A 26,374-nucleotide genomic window follows, 5' to 3' on the forward strand; every position below is an offset into this window, starting at 1 on the left:
CTAATACCAATACTAACTCAAAGGTTGAAAATAAAAGGGGAAAAAATCAAGTGTTCATAAAGGTGGAGTAACCGTATGCAACAGAAATACACACATATTCACCAAAGATCATTCATAGAAATGCTCATAGCAGCACTAAACAATTTTTAATTGCTAAGAACTAGAACATATACAAGTGAGCATCAACACTAAAAGAGTGTTTGGTGTATTCACAAAATGAAATACTATGCAGTAAAGAGAATCAATGAACTACAACTGCATGCAAAAATATGGATGAATACCACAAAGCAAGTTTGAGTAAAAGTGGCCAGACACAAAAGAAAATGCACTCTATGATTCCATTTATACAAAATTTAATAATAGTTAAAACTATCTATGATGTTAGAAGTCAAGATAACATAACTCTCTGTGGGGTAGAAACTGCAAAGGAGCAAAAGAAGGGATTTTGGGAGCTGGAACATTAATTTTCTAGATCTAGGTGCAAGTGTCATATTTTGTGAAAGTCATCGTATCGTAAACTTACCATTTGTGCATTTTTTTATTTGCTTGTTATATCTCAATAAAAATTACAAAATGAAATCTTCTGTCAAAGAAAACGCCACATTAAGTGACGTTGTTGTTGTTGTTGAGTGCTGTCAAGTCGATTCCAACTCATAGTGACCCTTTAGGACAGAGTAGAACTGCCCCATAGGGCTTCCAAGGAGCGGCTGGTGGATTTGAACTGCTGACCTTTTAGTTAGCAGCCCTATCTCTTAACCACTACGCCACCAAAAACAAAAACCAAACCCGTTGCTGTCCAATCCAACTCATAGCGACCCTACAGGACAGAGCAGAACTGTCCCATATGGTTTCCAAGGAGTGCCTAGTGGATTCGAACTGCCAACCTTTTTGGTTGGCAGCCATAGCTCTTAATTGCTATGCCAGCAGGGCTTTCACTACACCACTGCGGCTCCAAAAATGACTCTACTACTTACTTTTTGTAAATATTTCAGGATAAAATAACATAAACCTTATAAAAACTCTGTCTGAATGTAGGTAATGGGGAATAACTTCCAATTCATTTTATTAGACCAACATAATCTTTATAACAATGTCTTACAAGTTTATTACTAGAAAAGAAAATTTCAGGTGTATTCCTTTGATAAACAGACACAAATTTTTAAAGAAAATATTCACAAATTCATCACTGTATAGAAAACAATAAAGAACAAGAGGATTATGTTTCAGGACTATAAGGTAGGAAAGAACTGTTTAGCTGTGAGTCTGTAATTCATGACTCCTGTCTCTCAGGCAGTTTAACCTTGACAGGAACTCTAATAGAAAAGAAGTTATTCACAAGGCTAGAGCAGGTCTACCTGACTGGCAAGTGTAAAAGCTGAGTCATAACCAAACTCAGCTACTTTCCAGTGCTGACTTGTCCCTTATGCAGTTAGCACTCATCACTCTGAAAACAAAATTCACCGTGCGTAGGAAAAGGAGGCTTAGGGAGCTGAGTCTGGGGAGTTCAGGGCCTCCCAGATATTGATGTAATATTTGTTGTTGCTCTTGTTTTGCATCTTTTGCTAATTATTGGCAAGAGTTGGTGCTGGGCAAGAATTAAGTCTGATTGATAATAATGTGGGCCTTCTTAATGGTGCACAAAGTTCATTTAACAAATTAAAAAGCAATGTAATTCAACATATTAACTGAACAAAGTATAAAACAATATCTCAATAGATGCTGAAAATATGATATAATTCTACACCCATTCATGATTTTTAAAAATTATTATCTGAATAGGAATAGAAAGAAATTTTATTTTTTGGAAAAGAAATATCTACCAAAAAAAAAAAAATAGCAAGCATTTTACTTGGTGAATTATTCAAACCCTTTTTTCTGCAGGAGATCAGGAATGAGAGAAACTGGTGTGGTATCACCTCTATTCAAGAATGAACTTGATGTCATAATTAGTGAAATAGTCAATAGAAAAATGAAAGAATAAGGACTGGGAAAAAAGAAGTTTATGACTCTTTGATTCGGCAGTTGTTATGAATGTGTTCGTTAAACAAACAAGAATAATCTATAGAAAAACTATTAGAATTAATAAGTGAGTTTATCACATTCACTGGGGCAAAAAAAGATCAATAGGCATATATCAAATATATTGCTATATACAAGCAATAGTTATAAAATGGATTTTTAGTAAAATATCAATTTTGATAATATAAAAAAAGATCAAATATCTATGAATACTTCTAATAAAAGGTTTCCAGGAGATCTATATATGTTTTCCTTCAACAAAAAGCTTATATGAAAAATAAATAAATAAAGACTTAGAAAACAAAAGTTGGAATTATTTAAAATCATCAGATCCTAAATGTGGCAGACTATAGAAATCTATTTCTGGAAAAAGGAAAATAATTCCAAGGAGAGAGCCTGGAATATAAAAGTAAGTGGTATGCTTAAAATAAGAGATAAACACAGAATTTTTTTTTAAATTTACTGGTTAAACTGCAACAATAAAATAATGTCTAAACAGTAATGATGCCTATTTTCAGTAGTAAAAAGGCAAGAAAGAAATAAAACTTTCAATAACAATGACATATAATATTCAATGGGTGCAATCACATTTAAAGTATCCTAAGCTCCATGGGTTGTGTTGGAAGAGGGCAGAGATAATGCTTAACTTTAGACTTGATAATGTTAAGTATTCTTTTTTAAGTGTAAAGGGTACCAAAGCTATCTACTTGAAGGTAATAAGGAATAAATGATACCAGAGTAGTTCTGCACTCATAAACAATATAAAATCAAATAAAATATATTTTGCAACTATATTTAGATGTACAATAAGCAGGATTGTGATCCCAGAAAGAAGAGAAATGCAGAAAGCGACCCCTGAACTCATGCTGTTGTCTGCCTCGGGGAACTTTTGGGGCACTGGTGTGGAGAGATGGAACCCAAGCAGAGCAAAGTGGTGTTGATCTGAGAAGGCCAAGATGGGATTTTTAGGCTGCAGAGAGCAGCTGGAATTTGTGTGTCAGCATAAATAAGAAGGAGCAATGCAAAGAGTGGTGGTACAGAAATTTGTGTGTGACTTAACAATGACCATTTGGCCAAGAACTGGGCTGCATATGCACAGAAGAAACTCCACAAGGCCTAAGACAAATTGCCTGTTGTGGAATAAAACCTGAACAGAGATGCTATATGTTGTTCTATGCTGAGTGTCAGTGTTCTGGAATAGCCAAAGGGGAGAAATAGTTCTGAATACCTTTGCCATTTGGTTGAGATCCCATAAATGCCAAGGCTTAAGCATAAGAATAATAACCTAGAGTAAGGGCTAGACTCTAAATTAAGTTCATTAAGTAATCAAATATATACATGTGTCTTAGTCCTCTAGTGCTGCTATAACAGAAATACCACAAGCGGATGGCTTTAACAAAGAGAAGTTTATTCTTTCACAGTCCAGTAGGCTAGAAGTCCAAATTCAGGGCACAAGCTCCAAGGAAGGCTTTTTCTCTCTGTCAGCTCTGAAGGAGGGTCCTTTTGATACATCAGTCTTCCCTCGGTCGGGACCATCTTGGCACAGGAACCTCAGGTCCAAAGGACATGCTCTGTTCCTGGCGCTGCTTTCTTGGTGGTAGGAGATCCCCATGTCTCACTGCTCGCTTCTCTCTTTCATATCTCAACAGGGATTGGCTTAAGACACTACCTAATCTTGTAGACCTCATCAATATAACTGCCACTAATGCATCTTATTATGTCATAGTGATAGGATTTACAACATATAGGGAAATCACTTCAGAAGATAAAATAGTAGACAATCATATAATTATACAAGGGACCTAGCCAAGTTGACAGATATTTTGGGGGGACACAATTCAATCTATGACAACAAACAAAAAACAAAACAAGATGAAAAGGACCAAAACAATCCACCGTTAATAACTGCCTGCCAAAATAAAATTCAGTACCCTTTAAATGACTCCCTGCAATGCACAATTCACAATGTACAGCATAAAATAAAAAGTAACTAGACTTTTTTTTAGACACATGGAGAAGCAGAAAAATGTGACCTATAATTAAGGGGGGAAAGGCAGTCAATAGAAACAGAATCTGAGTTAACCCAGGTGTTAGAATTAACAGATGAGGATTTTTAAAGCAATAATTTTGAGGGTTTTTTTTGTTTTGTTTTTTTGTTTTTTTAATGTAAAGAAAAATGTTGTCATAGAGAATGATCAAATATGGAACCTGGGTTGTTGTTGTTGTTGGGTGCCAACTAGTCAGTTTCGACTCATAGCGACACTATGTACAACAGAATGAAACATTGCCTGGTCCTGTGCCCTGCTCACTACACTCACAAGAAAGAGAACTACAAAAAGGAAATCAGGAAAACAATACCATTTATAATAAAAAATCAAAAACCAAACCCATTGCCATCAAGTCGATTCCGACTCATAGTGACTCTAGAGGACAGAGTAGAACTGCCCCATATGGTTTCCAAGGAGCACCTGGTGGATTTGAACTGCGACCTTTTGATTGGCAGCCATAGCTCTTAACCACTATGGCACGAGGGTTCCGTTTATAGTGTTGTTGTTTTGTTGTTGTTAGGTGCTGTTGGGTTGGTTCTGACTCATAGTGACCCTACATACCACAGAACGAAACATTGCCCAGTCCTGTGCCATACTCACTATCAGTGTTATGCTCGAGCCTATTGTTACAGCCACTGTGTCTATCCATCTCTTTGAGGGTCTTCCTCTTTTCCACTGACCCTGTACTTTACCAAGCATGATTCCTTCTCCAGGAACTGATCCTTCTTGACAACATGTCCAAAGTATGTAAGACACAGTCTCGCCATCATTGTTTCTAAGGAGCACTCTGGTTGTACTTCTTCCAAGACAGATTTGTTCCTTTGGCAGTCCATGGTATAGTCAATATTCTTCTCCAACACTACAATACAAAGATGTTAATTCTTCTTCGGGCTCCCATCTTCATTGTGCAGCTTTACCACGTATATGATGAGATTGAAATACCATGGCTTGGGTCAGGTGCATCTTAGTCTTCAAGGGGACATCTTTGGTTTTCAACACTTTAAAGAGGTTTTTTCAGCAAATGTGCCCAATGCAATGCGTGTTTTGATTTCTTGACTGCTGCTTCCATGGCTGTTGATTGTGGGTCCAAGTAAAATGAAATCCTTGACAACTTCAATCTTTTCTCCATTTATCATGATGTTGCTCATTGGTCCAGTTGTGAGGATTTTTGTTTTCTTTATGTTGAGGTGTAATCCATACTGAAGGCTGTGGTCTTTGATCTTCATCAGTAAGTGCTTCAAGTCCTCTTCACTTTCAGCAAGCGAGGTTATATCATCCACATAACGTAGGTTGTTAATCAGTCTTCCTGCAATCCTGATGCCATGTTCTTCCTCATATAGTCCAGCTTCTCTGATTATTTGTTCAGCATACAGATTGAATAGGTATGGTGAAAGAATACAACCCTGACGCACACCTTTCCTGACTTTAAACCACACAGTATCCCCTTGTTCTGTTCAAAGGACTGCCTCTTGATCTATGTACAGGCTCCTCACGAGCACAATTAAGCATTCTGGAATTCTCATTGTTTGCAATGTTATCCATAACATTGTTATCCATAACAGTGGAATGCCTCTGCATAGTCAATAAAACAGAAGTAAACGTCTTTCTGGTATTCTCTGCTTTCAGCCAGGATCCATCCAACATCAGCAACGATATCTCTGGTTCCTCTTCTGAATCCAGCTTGAATTTCCGGCAGTTCCCTGTTGATATAGTGCTGCAGCTGCTTTTGAATGATCTTCAGCAAACCTGGGTAGTGAAATCATAACTAAAAAAAAATGAAACATGTAGAACTTGAAAATAGACTTTTTGGTATGAGAAATTCACTGGCTGGGCTTAATATCAGATTGGAACCTTCAGAAGGAAGGATTTTGGAATTTAAGGACAGATGAATAGAAATTATCCAATAAAAAGAACAGCAAGAAAAAAAAAGATAAATGAAAGAACAGACCCTCGATAATATGTGAAACAGTACCAAGCAGACTAACATATATGTAACTGGAGTTCTAGAAGGAGAGAATGGGTAGGAAAAAAAATCCAATAAAAAAAACTAGTTTTTTTGAAAAGTATAAACTTAAAGATCCAATAACTTAGCAAATTCTAAGTTAAAAAAAAAAGACAGCCCCCCTCCCCCACAAACAAACCCACCTAGGTATATCATGGTTACACATAAGAAAATCAAATCTGAGAAAATTGTAAAGACAACCAGAAGGGGGAAAAGGAAAAATGCGATACATCTAGGAGGACAGCAAAAAAATGACATCTGATTCTTATTAGAAGTAATGGGGACCAAATAACAATGGGATGATATACTTAAAAAAAAAAAAAAAAACTTAACATAATTTTACATCCAGAAAAAATACTCTTAAAAATGGCCGTAAGTAGTAGCTATGCACATTGGCTGCCAGCAGACCTGCACACATACCAAAGAAAGTTCTACAGGATACAGAGAAATGACATGGAAACTTGGATCTTTGCGAAAATATGAAGAACTTCAAAAATAGTAAATGTGTAATAATTTAAAAGACTATCTTTTTCTTCTAATCTTAATTTACTTGAAATTCAACTTCTATTTTAAATAACAATTTTTAACATTGTTCTATAGGGTTTATTACTCATGTATATGTAAAATATATGGTAATAGTTGTACAAAAGATGGAGATGAGTTGAATTTTACTGTTATATGATTTTTGCATTTTATAAGAAGTAGTACAATAGTAACCATAAAGTAGACTGTCTTAAGTTAATGATGCATATTGCAATTCCTGGAGCAACTACTTAAAAATACAAAAAGGTCCCCAGACCTTTGGTTAGCCCAAGACATGAACCATTCCTAAAGCTAACTCTTCAGACAGGGATTGGACTGGACTATGAGATAGACGATGATACTGGTGAAGAACGAGCTTCTTGGATCAAGAAAACACATGAGACTATGTTGGCATCTCCTATCTGAAGTAGAGATGAGGTGGTAGAAAGGGTCAAAAGCTGGCTGAATGGACGCGAAAAGAGAGAGTGGAGGGAAGGGGCAATTATGAGTATATAGCAAGGCGTTTATAAATTTTTGTATTAGAGTCCAACTTGATTTGTAAACTTTCATTTAAAGCACAATAAATTTTTTAAAAAATACAAAAAGATATTAATAAAAAGGCAATAGAGAAATTAAAATGGAATACTATATAAAATTTAAAATTTTAATTAATAAAAAAAGTATGAAGGAAGGAATAGAGGTGCAAGAAACTGATTGGACAACTTGGAAATCTATATCAAAATGTTAGACTTGAATATAATCAAATAAATAATTATTTTACATGTAAAATAGACAAAAAAACTCCAAATAATAGCTTAGATATTCAGACTGGAGAAAAATCAACACTCAATTGTATGCTATCTTTAAGATATATTTTAATTATGAAGACTTAAAAGTAAAAGATTGTTTTGAAAAAAGTCATGAAAACAGTAGGAATAAGAAAGCAACTGTGACTCTATAAATATCAAATTAAAGTAAAAGATAAGGAGTGTTATGAAAATTAAAGAAGAATATCTCATAATGGTAAAAGTGTCAATTTAGCAGCAGGACATAACAATCCATAACATGTTTTCACTTAACAACAGAGATCCAAAACACATGAAGTAAAAACTGACAAAACTAAAAAGAGAATTAGAATAATCATTGATGATCTTCTTCTTAGAAATTAAAAAAAAATCAGTAAAACTATAAAAAAATATAGCATAAGTGAAAAACTATAGCAATTTGCTTGCTTAATTGATGTTTATAGGGCACTCCATTAAGCAACTACAGAATGCATGCTCTTGTCAAGTGCACATGGGATTTTCACCAAAATGGTACATTTATCATATTCTGTGACAAAAAGTAATTGTTAACACAGTTAAAAGGGTTGAAATCATAGACAGTATATTCTCTGACCACAAAGGAACTAAATTACAAATCTATAAAAATGATCTATCTAGAGAAGTCACAGGCATTTGGAAATGAAACATCACACTTTAAAATAAATCATTGGTTAAAGAAGAAATCACAAGGGATATGAGAAAATTTTTTGAGCTGCAGGTAATTAATACAAAACCAAACCAAACCTGTTGCCGTAGAAATTAGTGGAAGGTAATAAAGTACAGGTACTACACATTTACCCAGCCAATTTGAAAATGTATGTCTACACCAAAACAGTGGGTGATTGTTTATAGCAGTTTTGTTCATTAAGTATTTCTTCAGTATTCAGTATACTTTGTAATTTTTGCCAATTGGACTTATTTTTGTAGTGGAAGAATTTGCCTGTTACCTGTACTTGTCATCTTCGGAGAACCAAAAAGGTCCTCTTTTGTTTTTCCCTTCCAAATTATTCTTCTTATTTCTTAATGGTCATTGTTTGTTTAGATTTACTTCTAAGTTTATCACTCTCTTGCCCTCTCATGCATTTTACCACCCATGCTTTTCTTCTGTGTTAAGTGTCCTTCTTTCCAAAATAAAACTTTTAGTTGTTTTAGTAACTGAATCTGTGAATGATTCTCTCCCTCCCTTTCTCTCTTTGTCTCTTTCTCTATTTCAGTCTTTCTTAGTCTTTAAATACTTATATGTGGCCATTAGTCTTAAATAATGATTTGCCTGACAGGGATTATGAGAACTTTTTAAGTAATGTCCCACTGTTTTCTGGCCACCATTATTGCTCTTAAAGAGTCTGCTGTCAGCAGTCTTCTGTCTCTTGAGGTTTGCTTTGAGTCTTTGCTATTTTGAAATTTCACTACCTTTACTGTCTAGTTTTGAATTTTTATTTACTTAACATGCTCATTACTTTTTGCACATCCTTACTAATTACTTTTTCTTCAATTCTGAAAAAACCCGTAGTTATTTTCTCTAAATAATCCCTTGCTCATTCTATTAATATTTTCTAGAACTTCTATTAGATGAATTTGCGTTCTGGCCTTTTTTCACTTAACCCTTCTTATCTGTGCTGTTTTCTGGGTAAAATTTTCAGCTCTGTCAGTCAGTGTACCAATATTCTCTTCATCAGTATCTAATCTCTTTAACATGTTCACTAAATGTCCTATTTTAATTAATGTAGATTTTTATTTTTTCATTTGCCTGTGGTTTTTTGCTTTGTGGTTTCTTCTCTCCCTGTGTTGCCAATTTCTACTTTCATGCCCTTCTTGTGACAGATACTGCTCACTCTTCGCTTTATCTCTGAGGTCAATATATGAAGTCTGTGCTTCCAGTTTCCCTTGCACTGAGGCTGGGACCAAGTTCTGACAAAAGGAATGTGGGAAGAAGTGATGTAAGCCACTTCCAATCCTGCCCATAAAATATCCAGGTACTGCTCTTTTTGCTTGCAGGCTCTTTGAACGCAGCAGCTCCAGCAGGGCATTTGGGTTAGGCCCTATCCATTCTCAAAGACAGTGAATCCACCTGATGAAATGATGTAGTGTTTCAACCATTGGGAGGGTAGCCACTCAGGAAAGTCACCTGATTTTGACTGGTATGAGAAAGAAAGAAACTCTTATTGTGTTAAGCCAATAGAATTTGGTAGTTATTACTGCAGCTAACATCACTTACCATGATCAATAAATTTTGTATTTTAAACATACTTATTTTACAGTTTTTTTTTTCCCCAGATGGTGCTATTATCTCATAATTGTGGACGCTAAGTTTCCAGATGATTATGTCTGTGGAATTTTCCTTACTATTTTCTTGCATGATTTATAGTTTGTTTCCTGGTGTTTTATATTTTATAATTTTGAGCTAATTTTCATGAACATCGTGATTTTCTCTTACTGTTTCACATGTGTGAAGTCAATGAAGTCTTCCTCCAGAGAGACTCTTGAATTCCAAATTATGTGGATAGTATGTATTTAGACTTCACACCTAAACCTAACACACTGTTGATTTTTCAAATGCTTACTTATCTTTTATCCTCTATCCAAACTCAAGCATTAGGCATACTTCCTTCCATCTCCCTAGTTAATGGCTTGGGTCTTTTAGGCTGTTTCCCGGGCACTGGTTTTATGTGGATGTCTCTGTTCCAGTTTCCCACCTCTCATAAGCCCAAGGCTAGGCTACCTCACTGGGTTGTTTTGTAACTTCCAGCCTTGATCCTACCCTGGGTCATGACAGCAATATCAGCTTGTGGGTAAGTGCTTAGGATTTGTTTTTACCCCCCACCTTTATGAGCTCAGATATGTATTCATTTTTGTTATACTTTATTTATCATTTCTTTATGTGGGATTGGGAGTAGAGATGGGGTCTGGGTATCACAGTCTGCTCTACTCTCAGAATTTCCTCCTCCTTTCTTCATTTTATGAATTAAAAGATGGATCCCATTAGATGGGACATAAATATAACCAAATTCACAGACATTGACACAGTGAAAACTGGAATTTATTTTCCACACTTACATCAGCTATAAATTGTAAACTGAGTGAAAGGACTATACTTGCAGGTCTTCCAGGTACATAAATAGGGCATAAATAAATACTTATTGATTGATTGTCCTAACCAAAAACAGTGTACTTCTAAAACTAGGTTCATAATATTATGGGGTGTCATAGATGTAGGGAAGTTCTTATTTTATGAACGTGGTCAAGAAGTATGAGTTCCCATGGCCCCTTTGGGCTCATCTTTCTCTAGAATGGACAGCAGAGCTCTGAGCCCCTTTTAGATGTGTGCAACAGACTAAGTGCTCTGTTCATCTGACCAATGGAGGCAAGTGTGCTGTGAGACTTCTCCAATTGCAGCTGATGCTTCATGTACCTCCTCTGTTCTATTGGCTTTTATTTTCCTTCTCTGACTCCAACTTTGCCAGTAGCCAATACCCTGTAGCTCATTCCTTCACCATATGCCTGCTCTATGAGTGTCCAGACTGCATGGATAGTGAACTCAGGTGCCAGAGGAAGCTAAGGGCACTCCTGTCTGCTGGCCAGAAGCCCCCTGCTCCAGTGTCCCCTTCTCCTGCCTGAACATCTGGCCATCTTTGAAGCAAGCCCAGATCAGTTGTCACCTCTTCTACCACTCCTACTCCAGAAAGTGAAGTCCTCCTTCCTCTAGACTTTTAGAGCAGTTAATCAAGCTTATATTGGTTATTTGTTTGTACATGTATCAGCTAACAGGTATGAATTTGCTTCAAGACACTTCATTGCAAAGGCATCATATTTCTTTGTTTTTCTGAATTAAACAACAGGGTCTGAGTCTGCTACTGGGGTAAACCAAACTCAGGTTTTGGTGAGCCTTTCCCTTATTCTTGGTGTCACCCAGACATCCCCGTATCTGCATTCCCGAAATGTGGGCAGGGCCTATGGTGTCAAGTCCACAGTCAGCTGGCACTCCTGTGTAGTTCAGATGGTTCCAGGCCTACAGGAAGGTAGGCAGCAGTGCTCCTATGTGGGCGCCGGGAATCCTGCGGCGCTCAGCTTTCTTCAAACTGTTTGCTGGACACAAACGGTCAGCGCTTTCCACCATTTTGAAGCTCCTCTCCAGTACCAACTTTTCTTCTTATCCGACTAGAAACCACAGCCCCTCTTCAACCTCAAGACTTGCCTCCGCCTCCTGATCCCTCTGGCTGGTTTCCCTTAAAGCCTTGCCGCCTTGCTTATTAACTTGCCCACTAACTCTCCCTTGCAATAAAAAAATAAAAAAGTCTAGATCAGAATAAAAAGTTTTGGCTGTCCCCTTCCCCCCACACCCGCCACGCGCCCGCTTTAACTTTGCATTAAGGCTGAGACATGAATTAGGATACCTACAGGGAATCCCTTCACACAGGTTTGCTGCCTCTCTCCTCCTGGACAGAACACTCCCAGAACAAAGACCTAAGACAGAATTTGGCCGGCAGTAAAAATGTCCAGCAAATGGTTGCTGGAAAAACACCAGGGCCTGACTAGGGACTAGGAGCAGTTCCTCTCGGGTCTGACTCCTCTGGCTGCAGACAATTCCAAATCCATTGGGTCGCTGTCCTCCTACCGCTGGACTAGACCCAAGGACTTTTCTGGCATTCTCCCAGTGGTCCCGTGCAGCTTAAGGTTGAGAGCGGGAAGAAGCTGAGTGAGGGCAAAGGACATACGGGATCCGCGGAGCCTTGGCGTCGACAGCTACTTGCGTGGCCTGAGGCGCGGTGCAGAGGGGCCGCTGGGTGGAAACCAGATTTGGGGAGCCCCAAGACCATAGACCAGAGACTGGGTGTACGTTCTTTGCACCTCGGGCTGCAGTTCCCCGGGCGGCCGCTGCTCCTGCTGGCCTCTGGCAGCCGCCGCGCTGCCCAGCTTCTCCCCGGAGGGCGGGCGGAGCTCGGTCACGTGGAGGGCGCGCGGGGGCGGCGGGCTGCGCGCTCCGCTTTTTAAAGGCGCGCGAGCCGGGCCAGGGGAGCCGGCTCCGCGGTGGAAGGCGCAGGCCGGAGCCGAGAACTGGGAGCCTAGACTGGGGCGCATCAGCCCCAGGCAGCTTCGGACTCAACATGCGCCGCTCGCGGGGAGGCATCTGGCTGGCGGTGGCTGCCTCGCTCCTTCACGGTAATGCTGCCGCCGCCGGGTCTCCCCGCCCTTCACTCTGCCAGATCCCAGGCGGCATCCTGGGGCGGCATCGCAGGCGCTTCGAGCGCCTGGATGGAGCGAGGCGGGGCGAAGCCAACGCGGGGTCCAGGTTCGGGCTCTGCCCGCGTGGGACAAGGGGCGGTGGGGACATTGCGGGTACTGTCCTGGCTAGTCCCGCTCTTCAGGGCTGAACCGGTTGCGCTGCGAGGGTCGCGAGCAAGTGGGCGTGGGACGCTCCCGGCTGGCCTTCTCTGAGCAGCTGCTGGGCTCTCCTCTCTTAAAGTGTCCCTGCAAGGCGAGTTCCAGAGGAAGCTCTACAAAGACCTAGTCAAGAACTACAACCCCTTGGAGAGGCCGGTGGCCAACGACTCTCAGCCGCTCACCGTCTACTTCTCCCTGAGCCTCCTGCAGATTATGGATGTGGTGAGTCCCGCCCGCCCGCCCACAAGACGCCCTCTCCCTGTCGCGATCGCAGGCACCAGGACTGCATCCTGCAGCCGGTTCCGAGGGTTCCTGGAAGGCTTGGGCTGGCAGGCCATGTAGCTTGGCTCGGAGTCTGAGGTGGCCCCAGAGAGGAGGGGCCCGCTCTCTGACCCCAGACCCCAGCCTCCCTCTGCTACGTGCCTCTTTCTCCTTGCCCGAGGGGTAGCGGGCGAAGCTGTGTTAAATCGCCCTGCCCACCTGTGCGTGGGGGACTTCAGTCCCACTTTCCTTCCTCTCAGCTCAGAAACTCAGGGCTTAAAGTATCCTGATACAGAGTCAGTAGCCAGAACAGGGTGTGAATGGCCACATCCGTGTAAGTGTTTCCATGCAATCTGGGCATTCGGTGATATTTTAGCCTTTTACAGACTTCTGCTGCCCGTGGTACAGCGTCTCAGGTAGGGTCCTGGCCCTGGGCTCTGCGGCTGTGAATCTGGCCAGGTAGAGGGCCAGCGGTGGGATTATAGAGCCCTTCTCACCAACTCGGATTCTAGTACTGGGCATTTTTTACCTTCCTTTTGAGGCAGGGGAAACCCTGGTGGTGTAGTGGTTAAGTGCTACGGCAGCTAATCAAAGGATCAGCAGTTCGAATCCGGCAGGCGCTCCTTGGAAACTCTATAGGGCAGTTCTACTCTGTCCTATAGAGTCGCTATGAGTCCGAATCGACTCGACGGCACTGTTTTTTTTTTTTTTAATCGAAGCAGGTGCTTTCACTATGAAAAAGGCTTCATACCAGGGATACACTTGTCTATCCCTGCTGCCAGCCTATGGGTTGTTTCTTGCCTTTGGGCCTTATCAGAGTCAATGTCAGCTGGCAGAATCTGTGTAGTTATCTATGTGAGTTTATTCTTTTGCTCTTCTGGGCTGCTGTGAATATTTAATTGCGTTTATATATCCCTCATACAATACAAAAAAAATTTTTTAATGCTGAATTCATTGAAAATGGGTTTTGGGGTCTACTTTGTACAAGGTGTTGGAATCTGTTCGGGGGAGGATAGGGTGGGGTAGGGGTGTGGCACATGGATGAGGTTGACCAGGATGAAAGCATGTGGTGGGTAAGAGGCGTGGGAACAGCCACAGCTCTAAGTAGAAAACTGCTAAGAGCCACCTGAGGGGCTCGGATAAAGTGGTGTAAGAAGCCGTGTGGTATTTCATGATCTTTTTACAGGTGGTTACTCACTTTGCCATCCTCATGCATGTTACTTCACCCTGCCTCATTAAATTGCTGTGATGAATGGCTTCCTTTCCCACACTCCACCTGTGTTAACTGTGTGCTTCCTCCTGCAGACAGGATTAGGCTTTGAATGTTTGTGTGGTAACTTGGAAAAGTTATCATTAGAGAAAAGCTGTAAAGGAAGACAGGTGCCAAAATAGCACAAGTTGCCATTTACAGAGCTTAGATACAGGAAAGGAACAAAGATGGGGGTTTTGAGTTAGGGAATGTTGTTGTGTGCTGTCACATCCATTCAGACTCATAGTGACCCTATAGGACGGAGTAGAATGGCCCCATAGGGTTTCCTAGGCTGAAATCTTTACAGGAGAGCAGATTGTCAAGTCTTCTTTCCCATGGAGTGGCTGATGAATTAGAAATACCAACCTTTCAGTTACCAGCTGAGCACTTAACCACTGTACCCCCAGGGCTCCTTGAGTTAGGGAATAGATAGTGAAAAAGAAGCTCTAGCAGTTGAGCCAGGCTGGACCAGAGGAAAATGGAGGTGTGGGCTGTGGGGGCAAGGAGAGGAGGGAATAGGCTCTGGGACATTTGAGGGCAAATAACCTTATAGAGCAACTTCTTTGTTACTGGAGTACCTGGGTGGTACAAACAATTAGAACACTCAGCTGCTAACTGAAAGTTTGGAGGTTTGAGTCTACCCAAAGGTACCTCAGAAGAAAGGCCCAGTGATCTACTGTTGAAACACCAGTCATTGAAACCCTGTGGAGCACAGTTCTGCTCTGATATGAGAAGGGTTGCCATGAGCTGAAGTCGACTGTTTGTTTTTCTTTTTTTACTACGAGTAGTTCATCATTTGTACTTGGGAGCCCTCTGAGTTCTGTCTTTGTCAGTTTCTTGATGGTTGGTCTTAGGTAAGTTTCTTAAGTGTCCTGAGCCTTAATGTACCTGTTAATAAAATGGGCATGATAGCCCTTTACTTTCCTTGTGGTAAGCTAAATACTGTGAAGGCAAGTTTCACAAACCATGCCATTTGGCACACGACTCTGGTTGTGTTCAAACAAAACCCCAGGGGAAAAGACCAGCAACTGAGTTCTGCCATCACATGTGTGAGCACAATAGGGTGGGGAAGTGACAGCACCCACCCGCTTGCCGAGTGTCTGTTCCACAGCTGTATCTCATGGAAGGGTCCTTGCACCAGACATGGTGTGACTGCACAGTGGCCACTTATTGAGGAGCAGGAGTGGGCAAGTGAAGCAGGGCTCCTGAGGCTGTGGCTGTGCCTTTGGAGAGGAGACCACTCCCCAAGGTGCTGCAAGTTTCTTCCTGGGTACCTCTGCCTCTTTAAGAGACCTTTAAGGAATCAGACAAAAATGCAGAACAATGGGTCTTAAGAGAAATGCAGGCAGAAACTAGGGTTAGACAGTGTGAAATAAAAATAAATTCATTAAGTTAAAAAATTAAAACAAAAACATATGCATAGTGTGTCATCGACATTCCAGATTTAGGAGAAACATATATGAAGCTGAGGTCAGCAGCTACAGGTTGGAAGAGGTGACAGGAGAAAACCTTGGTCCTACTAGGGCCATGGGTCTTTCCATGAACCTGTTGAACTTCCCAGCCAGGCAATGCTGCTTGCTTGTAGGGTGGCCTTGAGGAAATTTCTTTACCTTTCTAAGCCCTGTTTCCTCATGTGTAGAATGAGAATAAATACCTACTTCACAGGGTTTTGAGAGGATTAAATAAGAGAAAGTGCTTGCCGCACGCTGGTTGATTCACTGATGGTTTGCTCAATCTTAATTATCTAGGTACTCAACTCAAAGCTGAGAAAGTGAATGCCCCTATAAAGGTATGGTTGCTTGCCCAAGGTCAGTCAGCGGTGACGGGAGGGCTGCAGGAAAGCCCATATATCCTGACTCCCAAGTCCTTTGCCCTCTGTCTGCTGCCTCCTTTAGTTTATAACTTCCTTTTAGAGAACAGTGAGATTAATTTATTTAAACTGGTTGCACTGTAACTGACTGGATGTGGCTGTGCTGAGATCCTGGAAAAAAGGAAGTCTCTATACCAGAAATAATGCAATATGCAAACATTTGTATTCCAACTGGATTTGGCTCCACCTGAATTTGAAACATGCACATCCAGGTCTTCCAGGCTGTATTTCAGCACCCTGGACAGAGACACAACTGCTCTTATAAGCAATTCATGTGGGCAAAGTCTTGGCTGGTCAATTTCCCTTTTTTTTTTTTTTTTAACAAGTTCAGTCCCAGGGGGTACTTGCCCATTCTGACCGGCTGTTCTAGAGACCATAAGTTTTTCCCATGTCATGTTTCCCTTTTTTGCAGTTGAGATTTCCTGGCTGGAGTTGTAGGGAAATGGCATATGAAGCTATCTGTATATTTTATTTTCATGAAAGGTCATTTACTTTTCCATCGATGTATTCCACAAATACTGAGTTCTTATGGTGGGCTTTGCCAGATTCTGGTAATTCATAGGTAAGAGATGATTTCTACTATCAGATAACTTAGAATCTGGCTAGGAAGACTGACTTGTAAATCCAAGATTACCACATGTACTGAAATGTAGCATAAATGTCTGTACAAAATGCTGTAGTACACATAGGAGAAACATTTATTTCCAAGTAGTGTGACTGAAAATGGTTTCAAAGAGTAGAGGGTTACATTTTAAAAATTGAGTAGGGTTTTTTTCCAGTTGGAGAAAGTTGGAAAGACTTTCCTGGCAGTGAAAACAGGGTGAGGAAAGGCTGAAAATGTGGTGGCGGACAGTGCAGCTTTCAACAAGGTGTGTTCTGGGGAACACTGGTGTCTGCTTGATCTTTTCTACAGGTTCTACTGCAGGACTTCTCAGAAAATATAATGTGCTTATACTGATCAAGAATCCCTTCGAGAATTTACAAAATGCATTTTTAGAGACCCTTTTGTAAGAATTATCTTCTAGAAACACCCTTTACAAGGTAGATGATACAGTTTTTTTCTTTAGGAGTTGCAAAATGGATCCAGATAAGTAGGGGTAGTAGATGATGAGAAATGTCTTGGTTTATATTTTGCCCTGTGCCCTAGTCGGGGCATCTTGGAGGGCATGAGGTGGCAGTTTGCCAAGGGCTTTGTGAGCTGCAAGGTCAGCCTGCCATAGCATATTTTTCTAGAAATGGAAACACGCCAAACCATAATATTTGTATTAAATCCAACAAGTATAATTTATAGGTTAGAATAAAAAATGTGTTTTCATAGTAAAGACAAAACATGAGACTTCAAAGGAATTGCTTTATCTGCTGTGGTCTGTTCTAGCTATTCAGCAGGTCCCTTGGTGAAGCACTAGGTGGAAAGTGGAAAGTGTAGTGTATTTTTAATCAGGGGAGGGCTGTAACTAGATCTGTGTTTAGATAGAGCATATTGAGAGTAGGGTGTGTTTGTGGGGCAGGGGGTAAATTAGAGAGGAGGAAAAGTGTAGGTGATGATGAGGCAGTCAAAACTAGAATGACCATTGCAGGAATGTGGAAATGGGGACAGATTCAAGAGATACTTTGAATATAATGCTTATGATGTATAACTGTATATATACATCATGTAGATACACAGATGAATTTATTAGGTGAAAGTGCCTAAATTATTCCTCAATGCATGCTCTAACTTATGGTGATTATTAATTTACTTCTCGGGCTTGCAGCTGAACTGGGAATGAGATAATACACCAGAAATCATTTCGAAGTGAATAAATGAAAGGTATAACTGCCAGAGGTTTCCACACTGTTTCTCCTTTATTCATGCCATTTAGTCAGTCTCCTCTACACGCACACCTAGAGGCTGTTCTAAGTGCTGGTTTGTGTGGAATCAGTCATGAAAGCATGTCCAGAATACAAAGTGTTTAAAATGAATAACATGAATTAATGTGTGATTACACACAAATGTAAAACCAATAATTACAAACTAATGAATTTTGGTATCATTTTACAGATTTTGGATTGCAGTTTCAAAATTTTAGAAGCTTTAGACACAAGATAGCACAGCTAAGTGGTTGGACATCTGGGGTTTGTTATTGCAGGTGGCAGGCATGGTTGTGGAGCTAGATATCCTCAGGGGTTGTATGTTATCTGAAATCTCTATGGTGTCTCTCCACTCAGGTTAATCAGATTTATGGCTTTGCATATATTACCTATGATTTAAAATACTACAACTCTCATTTAAACAATATTATCAAATATTAATTATAAAAAAAATACACTTCAGTCACATTCTATGAAGAAATGCCCAGGTACAATTAGGAAGCTATCCTGATTTTTTTAAGAAGTGATGTTTCTTAAAATTAAAAAGAAAAAGTAAATAATAAACTACAAAAATTTTGGTTTAGAAAACCAAATTTTTTAATAAAACCCAGGGAGATAGAGGAAAAATCACCCAAATCATCATTACACAGAAAATTCTGGTGCGATTGTCTCTTTTTATTTATATTTATAGGTGTGTAGAGAGGTATTTTGTAAGGAGTCCTAGAGCAGTAGTTAAGCGCTTGGCTGCTAACCTAAATGTTGGTGGTTTAAACCTATGAGCCGCTCCATGGGCGAAAGATGTGTCAGTCTGCTTCATAAAGACTACAGCCTTGGAAACCCTATGGGGCAGTTTTACTCTGTCCTGTAGGTTCGCTATGAGTCGGAATCTACTGGATGGCAATGGGTTTGATTTTTGGTTTTAGAGATGTATTTAAATATTAAAATGGTATCACATCATGTATGATGTCTTAAAAATATTAACAGGCATTACTTTTAAAGTAGCACAAATAGACTAAGTAGTAAAAGAATACAAATTTTACAATAAACTTATTTATTTCCCCACTATTATGTAATGCTCACCATTACTGAGTATTCAATACCATTTCCTATTTTGGAGTTCCTGACTAGAGCGAATGATAAAGCTCTTGACTACTAGCTGAAAGGTTAATAGTTAGAACCCACCCAGAGGTGCCTCAGAAGAGAGGCCTGGCAATCTTCTTCTGAAAGGGTCACAGCCCTGAAAACCCTCTGGAGCAGTTCTACTCTGCACACATGAGGTTGCCATGAGTTGGAATCGATTCGATGGCAAACAACAAGAACAACATTCCTATTTTATTATACAAATTATTTTAAACATTTTTATTGACATGATTTACCTTACCTCCTGTAAGTAGCACTGTGGTGAAATGAGATTCTCTTTGTGGCCTTTTGCCTTGGTTCTTTGGAAAAATATCTTGAGAGATTTTTTTTTTCCCCTCAGCAGTGATGAGTTACCTTAGCCCTAGTTTTCTGCCCCAGAAAGTTTGTTACTTTTATCCAGGTTGATCAACTTCCTGGATAAGTTGTAAATGATTTGATGGTTTGATACTTTTTGTCTAGCCTTGTGCTGCAGTCTTCCCTGTGATTGATCTATTTTATTTACCTTGCATGGATTGATTGGTTTGCTATGCAAATCGAGTGACTTGTGGTCCACTGAGGGGATTGGTCAGTTCATGGGCCTGCTGGAAGTCCCATGCCTTGATATTGACAAGGAGTTTTCTTATATAAGCAGCCAATCCCACAGATGTTTTAGAGGCAAGAAGAAAGAAACGAGAAGAAGCAGAAAGAAGAGGCAAGGACTCTCCTAAAACAGCTGCAACACAGGCAAGGGCTGTAACACTGAAGATGGTAGGGAGCCCAGAAGGGGCCCTGTGGTAGAGCCCTTGTGGCAGAGGTGGCAGCAACAGCCTGAAAAGGGGTCTGAGGCAGAGCTGGCCATGATGGTGGAAAGCTGCTGCTAGGAAGGCAGCTAAGAGAGCTGAGAAAGCTGCTACAGTGTCTATGAACTGGACTTGTGGAGAATGGAGAGGTGGACAATGGGTAAGCCGAAGGCAGAGAGGCCAGCACAGCTGAGAGGGGCATGCACAGCCCAGAGAAGGCTAGCATGGCTGAGACAAGAGCCTGTTAACCCAGGCCATAGGAGGCTTGAGAGAACTGTTCTGGTCAGAAGGTGTCCTGCACAAAAGGGAGGGATGTGCTCCCCACGTCAGGGGGGCCTTCCAAACCTGCCCGTGTGCTTCCTGATCCTGATCCTGAGTTGTTCCTATTACTTTCAAGTTGATCCTGATCCCAAGTTGTAGCCTGTTACTTCCCTAATAAACCACTTAGTTGTAAGTATGGTTTGTTGGTTTGTGAGCTCTGTGTAACCACTGCAATGAATTACTGAACCCAGAAGAGAAGCAGAGAGTATCACGGGGATTGGGGAGGAGAATAGCTGGTATTAGGAATGGTGAAGAAGTTGGAGGGTGGAGGTGTGCCTGACTTCCACCTCATAGTGACCAGCTTTGTGCTGACCCTGATTCTTATTGCCCCTCAGGAATTTAGGTTTTTTTTTCTGAGGCTAGGTCACGAGCTCATAGTTGCTTTTTTTTTTTTTTTTAAATCTAGTCTGACAATCTTTGTCTTTTGGTCACCTTTAATGTGATTGCTGATATTCTTAGTTTAGAATTATCACTTACTATTTATTTTCTACTTGTCATTCCTTTGTCTCTCCTTTATTGCATTCTTCTGAATTAACTACACATTTTATACTTTTCCCATTTTCTCTTCTTTTAGCTTGTTATTTAAGTGCTATTGCTTGTGCCCACTTCTACCATGGCCATATTTTCCAATTACTGATGCTTCTTCTTTGTTTCCAACTTTCACATTCTAATCACCAGTAATTATCAATGCATCTTGATTGCAGGATTGATCAATTTTAGACTACAGAAGTTGGTAAAAATCTTCAATTTCTTCATCTTTGGCATTAGTAGTTGGTGTATAAATCTGAATAGTAATCATATTAACTGGTCTTCCTTGTAGCCTTATAGATATTGTCCTATCACTGACAGCTTTGTATTTCAGGATAGATCTGGAAATGTTCTTTTTGATGATGATTGTGATACCATTGCTCTTCAATTTGTCATTCCCAGCATAGCAGACCATACGATCTTCTGATTCAAAATATATTGACACAGTGGCTACAACAATGTCTCAACCATAGCAATAATTGTGAGGATGGTGCAGGACCAGGCAGTGTTTTTTTTTTTTTTTTGTTATACATAGGGTCTCTGTGAGTCAGAACCATATCTTTTAAACTCCCTAAGATTATCCTTATTTTCTACAGCCATTGTACTTTTAGATTTACCCATATGTTTACCTTTTCAAGTACTTTTCATTCCTTTCTGCATGTCCTGCCTCCATCTGAGATAACTGTCTTTCTATCCTTTAGTGTTCTCTTTCATGTTGTTTTGCCAGAGTCAAAATCTCTCCATGTTTGTTTTTCTGAATATACCTTTATGTTGCTTTTATTTTTGAAGGGTACTTAAGAGAATATAGAATTCCGGTTGGCAATTACTTTCTTTCAATATTTTGGACATATTATTCCATTGTTTTTGACTTCCATTACTTTTCTTAAGATGCCATTTGTCAGTCTTATTGTTGCTACTTTGAGTGTACTTTCTTTGCCTGCTTTTAAATTTTATTCTCTTTGCTCTTCAGCAGTTTTACTGCGATATGCATAGATTTTTGTTGTTTTGTTTTACCTGCTCGGTATTCATAATTTCTTCCTGAATCTGTTACTTGGTATCTTATATCAAAACACAGACACACACACACGCAAACCCATTTCTGTCAAGTCCAATTCTGACTAATAGCAACCCTATATGTATCTTACATAAGTGTTGGAAATTTGTCACCAATAATTTCTTCAATCAGTTCCTGCTCCATTTTGTATCTTCTCCTTTTGGGACTGCAATTATGTGTTTGTTTCAGCTTTTTACTTTATCCCAGTGATTCTCATCCAAGGACAGTTTTGTTTCCCAGAGGACATTTGGCAATGTCAGGAGACTTTTTTTTTTTTAAATCACAGCTGGGAGGGAGGTGCTACTGTTATCTAGTAAGTAGAGGCCAGGGTTGTTGCTAAACATTTTATGGTGCATAGGACAGTTGCCCGAGACAAATAATTAGTGGCCCAAAATATCAATAGTGCTAAGATTGAGAAACCCTGCTGTATGCCATATGTCTCAAATTATTTTCTATAATTTCCCTTATTTTTTTCTACATGTTTCATTCAGGATATTTTCCTGTTGACCTGTATTCAGTTCACAAATGCTCTCTTCATTATTTCTATCTGTTGTTAGTCCTTTATATTATCTTGTTTTTAAATTTTCTGATACCATATTTTTTTTATTGTGCTTTAGGTGAAAATTTACAGCTCAAATTAATTTATCATACAAAAATTTGTACACATATTGATATGTGACAGTAGTTGCAACCCCTAAAATGTGGCAGTGCACACCACCTTTCCACCATGGGTTTCCCGTGTCCATCCAACCAGCTCCTGTCCCTTCCTCCCTTCTCATCCTGCCTCTAAACAGGAGGTGTCCACTTGGTCTTTGTCTGAAGAGTGGGTTTCGGGAATAGTTTTAGTTCTAGGTTAACAGAGGGTCCAGGGGCCCTGGCTTCAGGGGTTCCTCCAGTCTCAGTCAGACCATTAAATTTGGTCTTTTTATGTGAATTTGAGTTCTGCTGCACACTTTCCTCCTGATATGTCAGGGACTGTCTGTTGTGTTCCCTGTCAGCTGGGCACCAACTAGTTCTTGTTGTCTCAGGCTGATGAAATCTTTGGTTTATGTGGTCCTTTTGTCTCTTGAGCTAATATTTTCCTTGTGTTTTTGGTGTTCTTCATTTTCCTTTGCTCAAAGTGGGTTTAGACCAATTGATGTATCTTGGATGGGCACTCGAAAGCTTTTAAGACCCCGGACACCACTCACCAAAGTGAATTGCAAAGCATTTTCTTAATAGACGTTGTTATGCCAGTTGGCCTAGATGTCTCCCACAGCCATGGTCTCCAGACCGCAGCCTCAGCTACCCTGTCCCTCAAAGCATTTGGTTGTGTTGCTCAAAAACACAGATTTGAGCCACTTGCCACAAAGCCAATACTGAGACATGGGTGAGGTAAGCAGTAAGAGGGCTTTATTGTATACTGGTATACAAGAGACAGAAGGCAATGGGCTCCTCCAAAATCTGTCTCTCAGAGACTGACTGAAGAGTTTTATAGGGTTAGGGCTTATGTTGTTTTTTTTTTTAATTAACTTTTATTAAGCTTCAAGTGAACATTTACAAATCCAATCAGTCTGTCACATGTAAGTTTACATACATCTTACTCCCTTCTCCCACTTGCTCTCCCCCTATTGAGTCAGTCCTTTCAGTCTCTTGTTTCGTGCCAATTTTGCCAGCTTCCCTCTCTCTCTGTCTTCCCATCCCCCCTCCAGACAAGAGTTGCCAACACACCCTCAAGTGTCCACCTGATTTAATTAGCTCACTCTTCATCATTATCTCCCCCCCCCCCCCCCCCCGCTGACCAGTCCCTTTCATGTCTGATGAGTTGTCTTCGGGGATGGTTCCTCTCCTGTGCCAACAGAAGGTCTGGGGAGCATTGCCGCTGGGATTCCTCTAGTCACAGTCAGACCATTAAGTATGGTCTTTTTATGAGAATTAGGGGTCTGCATCCCACTGATCTCCTGCTCCCTCAGGAGTTCTCTGTTGTGCTCCCTGACAGGGCAGTCATCGATTGTGGCTGGGCACCATCTATTTCTTCTGGTCTCAGGATGATGTAAGTCTCTGGTTCCTGTGGCCCTTTCTCTCTCTTGGGCTCTTAGTTGTTGTGTGACCTTGGTGTTCTTCATTTTCCTTTGCTCCAGGTGGGTTGAGACCAATTGATGCATCTTAGATGGCCGCTTGTTAGCATTTAAGACCCCAGACGCCACATTTCAAAGTGGGATGCAGAATGTTTTCATAATAGAATTATTTTGCCAATTGACTTAGAAATCCCCTCAAACCATGTTCCCCAGACCCCCGCCCCTGCTCCACTGACCTTTGAAGCATTAATTTTATCCCGGAAACTTCTTTGCTTTTAGTCCAGTCCAATTGAGCTGACCTTCCATGTATTGAGTGTTGTCTTTCCCTTCACCCAAAGCAGTTCTTATCTACTGATTAATCAATAAAAAACCCTCTCCCTCCCTCCCTCCCTCCCTCCCCCCTTCGTAACCACAAAAGTATGTGTTCTTCTCAGTTTTTACTATTTCTCAAGACCTTATAATAGTGGTCTTATACAATATTTGTCCTTTTGCCTCTGACTCATTTCGCTCAGCATAATGCCTTCCAGGTTCCTCCATGTTATGAAATGTTTCAGAGATTCGTCACTGTTCTTTATCGATGAGTAGTATTCCATTGTGTGAATATACCACAATTTATTTACCCATTCATCCGTTGACGGACACCTTGGTTGCTTCCAGCTTTTTGCTATTGTAAACAGAGCTGCAATAAACATGGGTGTGCATATATCTGTTTGTGTGAAGGCTCTTGTATCTCTAGGGTATATTCCGAGGAGTGGGATTTCTGGGTTGTATGGTAGTTCTATTTCTAACTGTTTAAGATAACACCAGATAGATTTCCAAAGTGGTTGTACCATTTTACATTCCCACCAGCAGTGTATGAGAGTTCCAATCTCTCCGCAGCCTCTCCAACATTTATTATTTTGTGTTTTTTGGATTAATGCCAGCCTAGTTGGTGTGAGATGGAATCTCATCGTAGTTTTAATTTGCATTTCTCTAATGGCTAATGATCGGGAGCATTTTCTCATGTATCTGTTAGCTGCCTGAATATCTTCTTTAGTGAAATGTGTGTTCATATCCTTTGCCCACTTCTTGATTGGGTTTTTGTCTTTTTGTGGTTGAGTTTCGACAGAATCATGTAGATTTTAGAGATCAGGCGCTGGTCGGAGATGTCATAGCTGAAAATTCTTTCCCAGTCTGTAGGTGGTCTTTTTACTCTTTTGGTGAAGTCTTTAGATGAGCATAGGTGTTTGATTTTTAGGAGCTCCCAGTTATCTGGTTTCTCTTCATCATTTTTGGTAATGTTTTGTATTCTGTTTATGCCTTGTGTTAGGGCTCCTAGGGTTTTCCCTATTTTTTCTTCCATGATTTTTATCATTTTAGTCTTTATGTTTAGGTCTTTGATCCACTTGGAGTTAGTTTTTGTGCATGGTGTGAGGTATGGGTCCTGTTTCATTTTTTTGCAAATGGATATCCAGTTATGCCAGCACCATTTGTTAAAAAGACTATCTTTTCCCCAATTAACTGACACTGGGCCTTTGTCAAATATCAGCTGCTCATACATGGATGGATTTATATCTGGGTTCTCAATTCTGTTCCATTGGTCTATGTGTCTGTTGTTGTACCAGTACCAGGCTGTTTTGACTACTGTGGCTGTATAATAGGTTCTGAAATCAGGTAGAGTGAGGCCTCCCACTTTCTTCTTCTTTTTCAGTAATGCTTTGCTTATCCGGGGCTTCTTTCCCTTCCATATGAAATTGGTGATTTGTTTCTCTATCCCCTTAAAATATGACATTGGAATTTGGATCGGAAGTGCGTTATATGTATAGATGGTTTTTGGTAGAATAGACATTTTTACTATGTTAAGTCTTCCTATCCATGAGCAAGGTATGTTTTTCCACTTAAGTATGTCCTTTTGAATTTCTTGTAGTAGAGCTTTGTAGTTTTCTTTGTATAGGTCTTTTACATCCTTGTTAAGATTTATTCCTGAGTATTTTATCTTCTTGTGGGCTACTGTGAATGGTATTGATTTGGTTATTTCCTCTTCGGTATTCTTTTTGTTGATGTAGAGGAATCCAAGTGATTTTTGTATGTTTATTTTATAACCTGAGACTCTTCCAAACTCTTCTATTAGTTTCAGTAGTTTTCTGGAGGATTCCTTAGGGTTTTCTGTGTATAAGATCATGCCATCTGCAAATAGTGATAGCTTTACTTCCTCCTTGCCAATCTGGATACCCCTTATTTCTTTGTCTAGCCTAAATGCCCTGGCTAGGACTTCAAGTACGATGTTGAATAAGAGCAGTGATAAGGGGCATCCTTGTCTGGTTCCCGTTCTCAAGGGAAATGCTTTCAGGTTCTCTCCATTTAGAGTGATATTGGCTGTTGGCTTTGCATAGATGCCCTTTATTATGTTGAGGAATTTTCCTTCAATTCCTATTTTGGTAAGAGTTTTTATCATAAATGGGTGTTGAACTTTGTCAAATGCCTTTTCTGC

The 26,374-nt window shown here is 40.2% G+C and overlaps 1 protein-coding gene across 1 annotated transcript in view; it reads left to right on the forward strand.

Moving 5' to 3' along the window:
* Window positions 1-12,517: 12,517 nt before the first annotated feature.
* The window catches only part of CHRNA7 (cholinergic receptor nicotinic alpha 7 subunit), a 193,415-nt gene continuing 179,558 nt past the window's right edge, over window positions 12,518-26,374 (forward strand). Inside the window, exons 1-2 of the mRNA XM_049905457.1 lie at window positions 12,518-12,572; window positions 12,877-13,016. Of these exons, the coding sequence (XP_049761414.1) occupies window positions 12,518-12,572; window positions 12,877-13,016 (195 nt within the window). The remainder of the gene's footprint in view (window positions 12,573-12,876; window positions 13,017-26,374) is intronic.

Source organism: Elephas maximus, chromosome 13 (genome assembly GCF_024166365.1).
Source record: "Elephas maximus indicus isolate mEleMax1 chromosome 13, mEleMax1 primary haplotype, whole genome shotgun sequence".
Lineage (NCBI taxonomy): Eukaryota > Metazoa > Chordata > Mammalia > Proboscidea > Elephantidae > Elephas > Elephas maximus.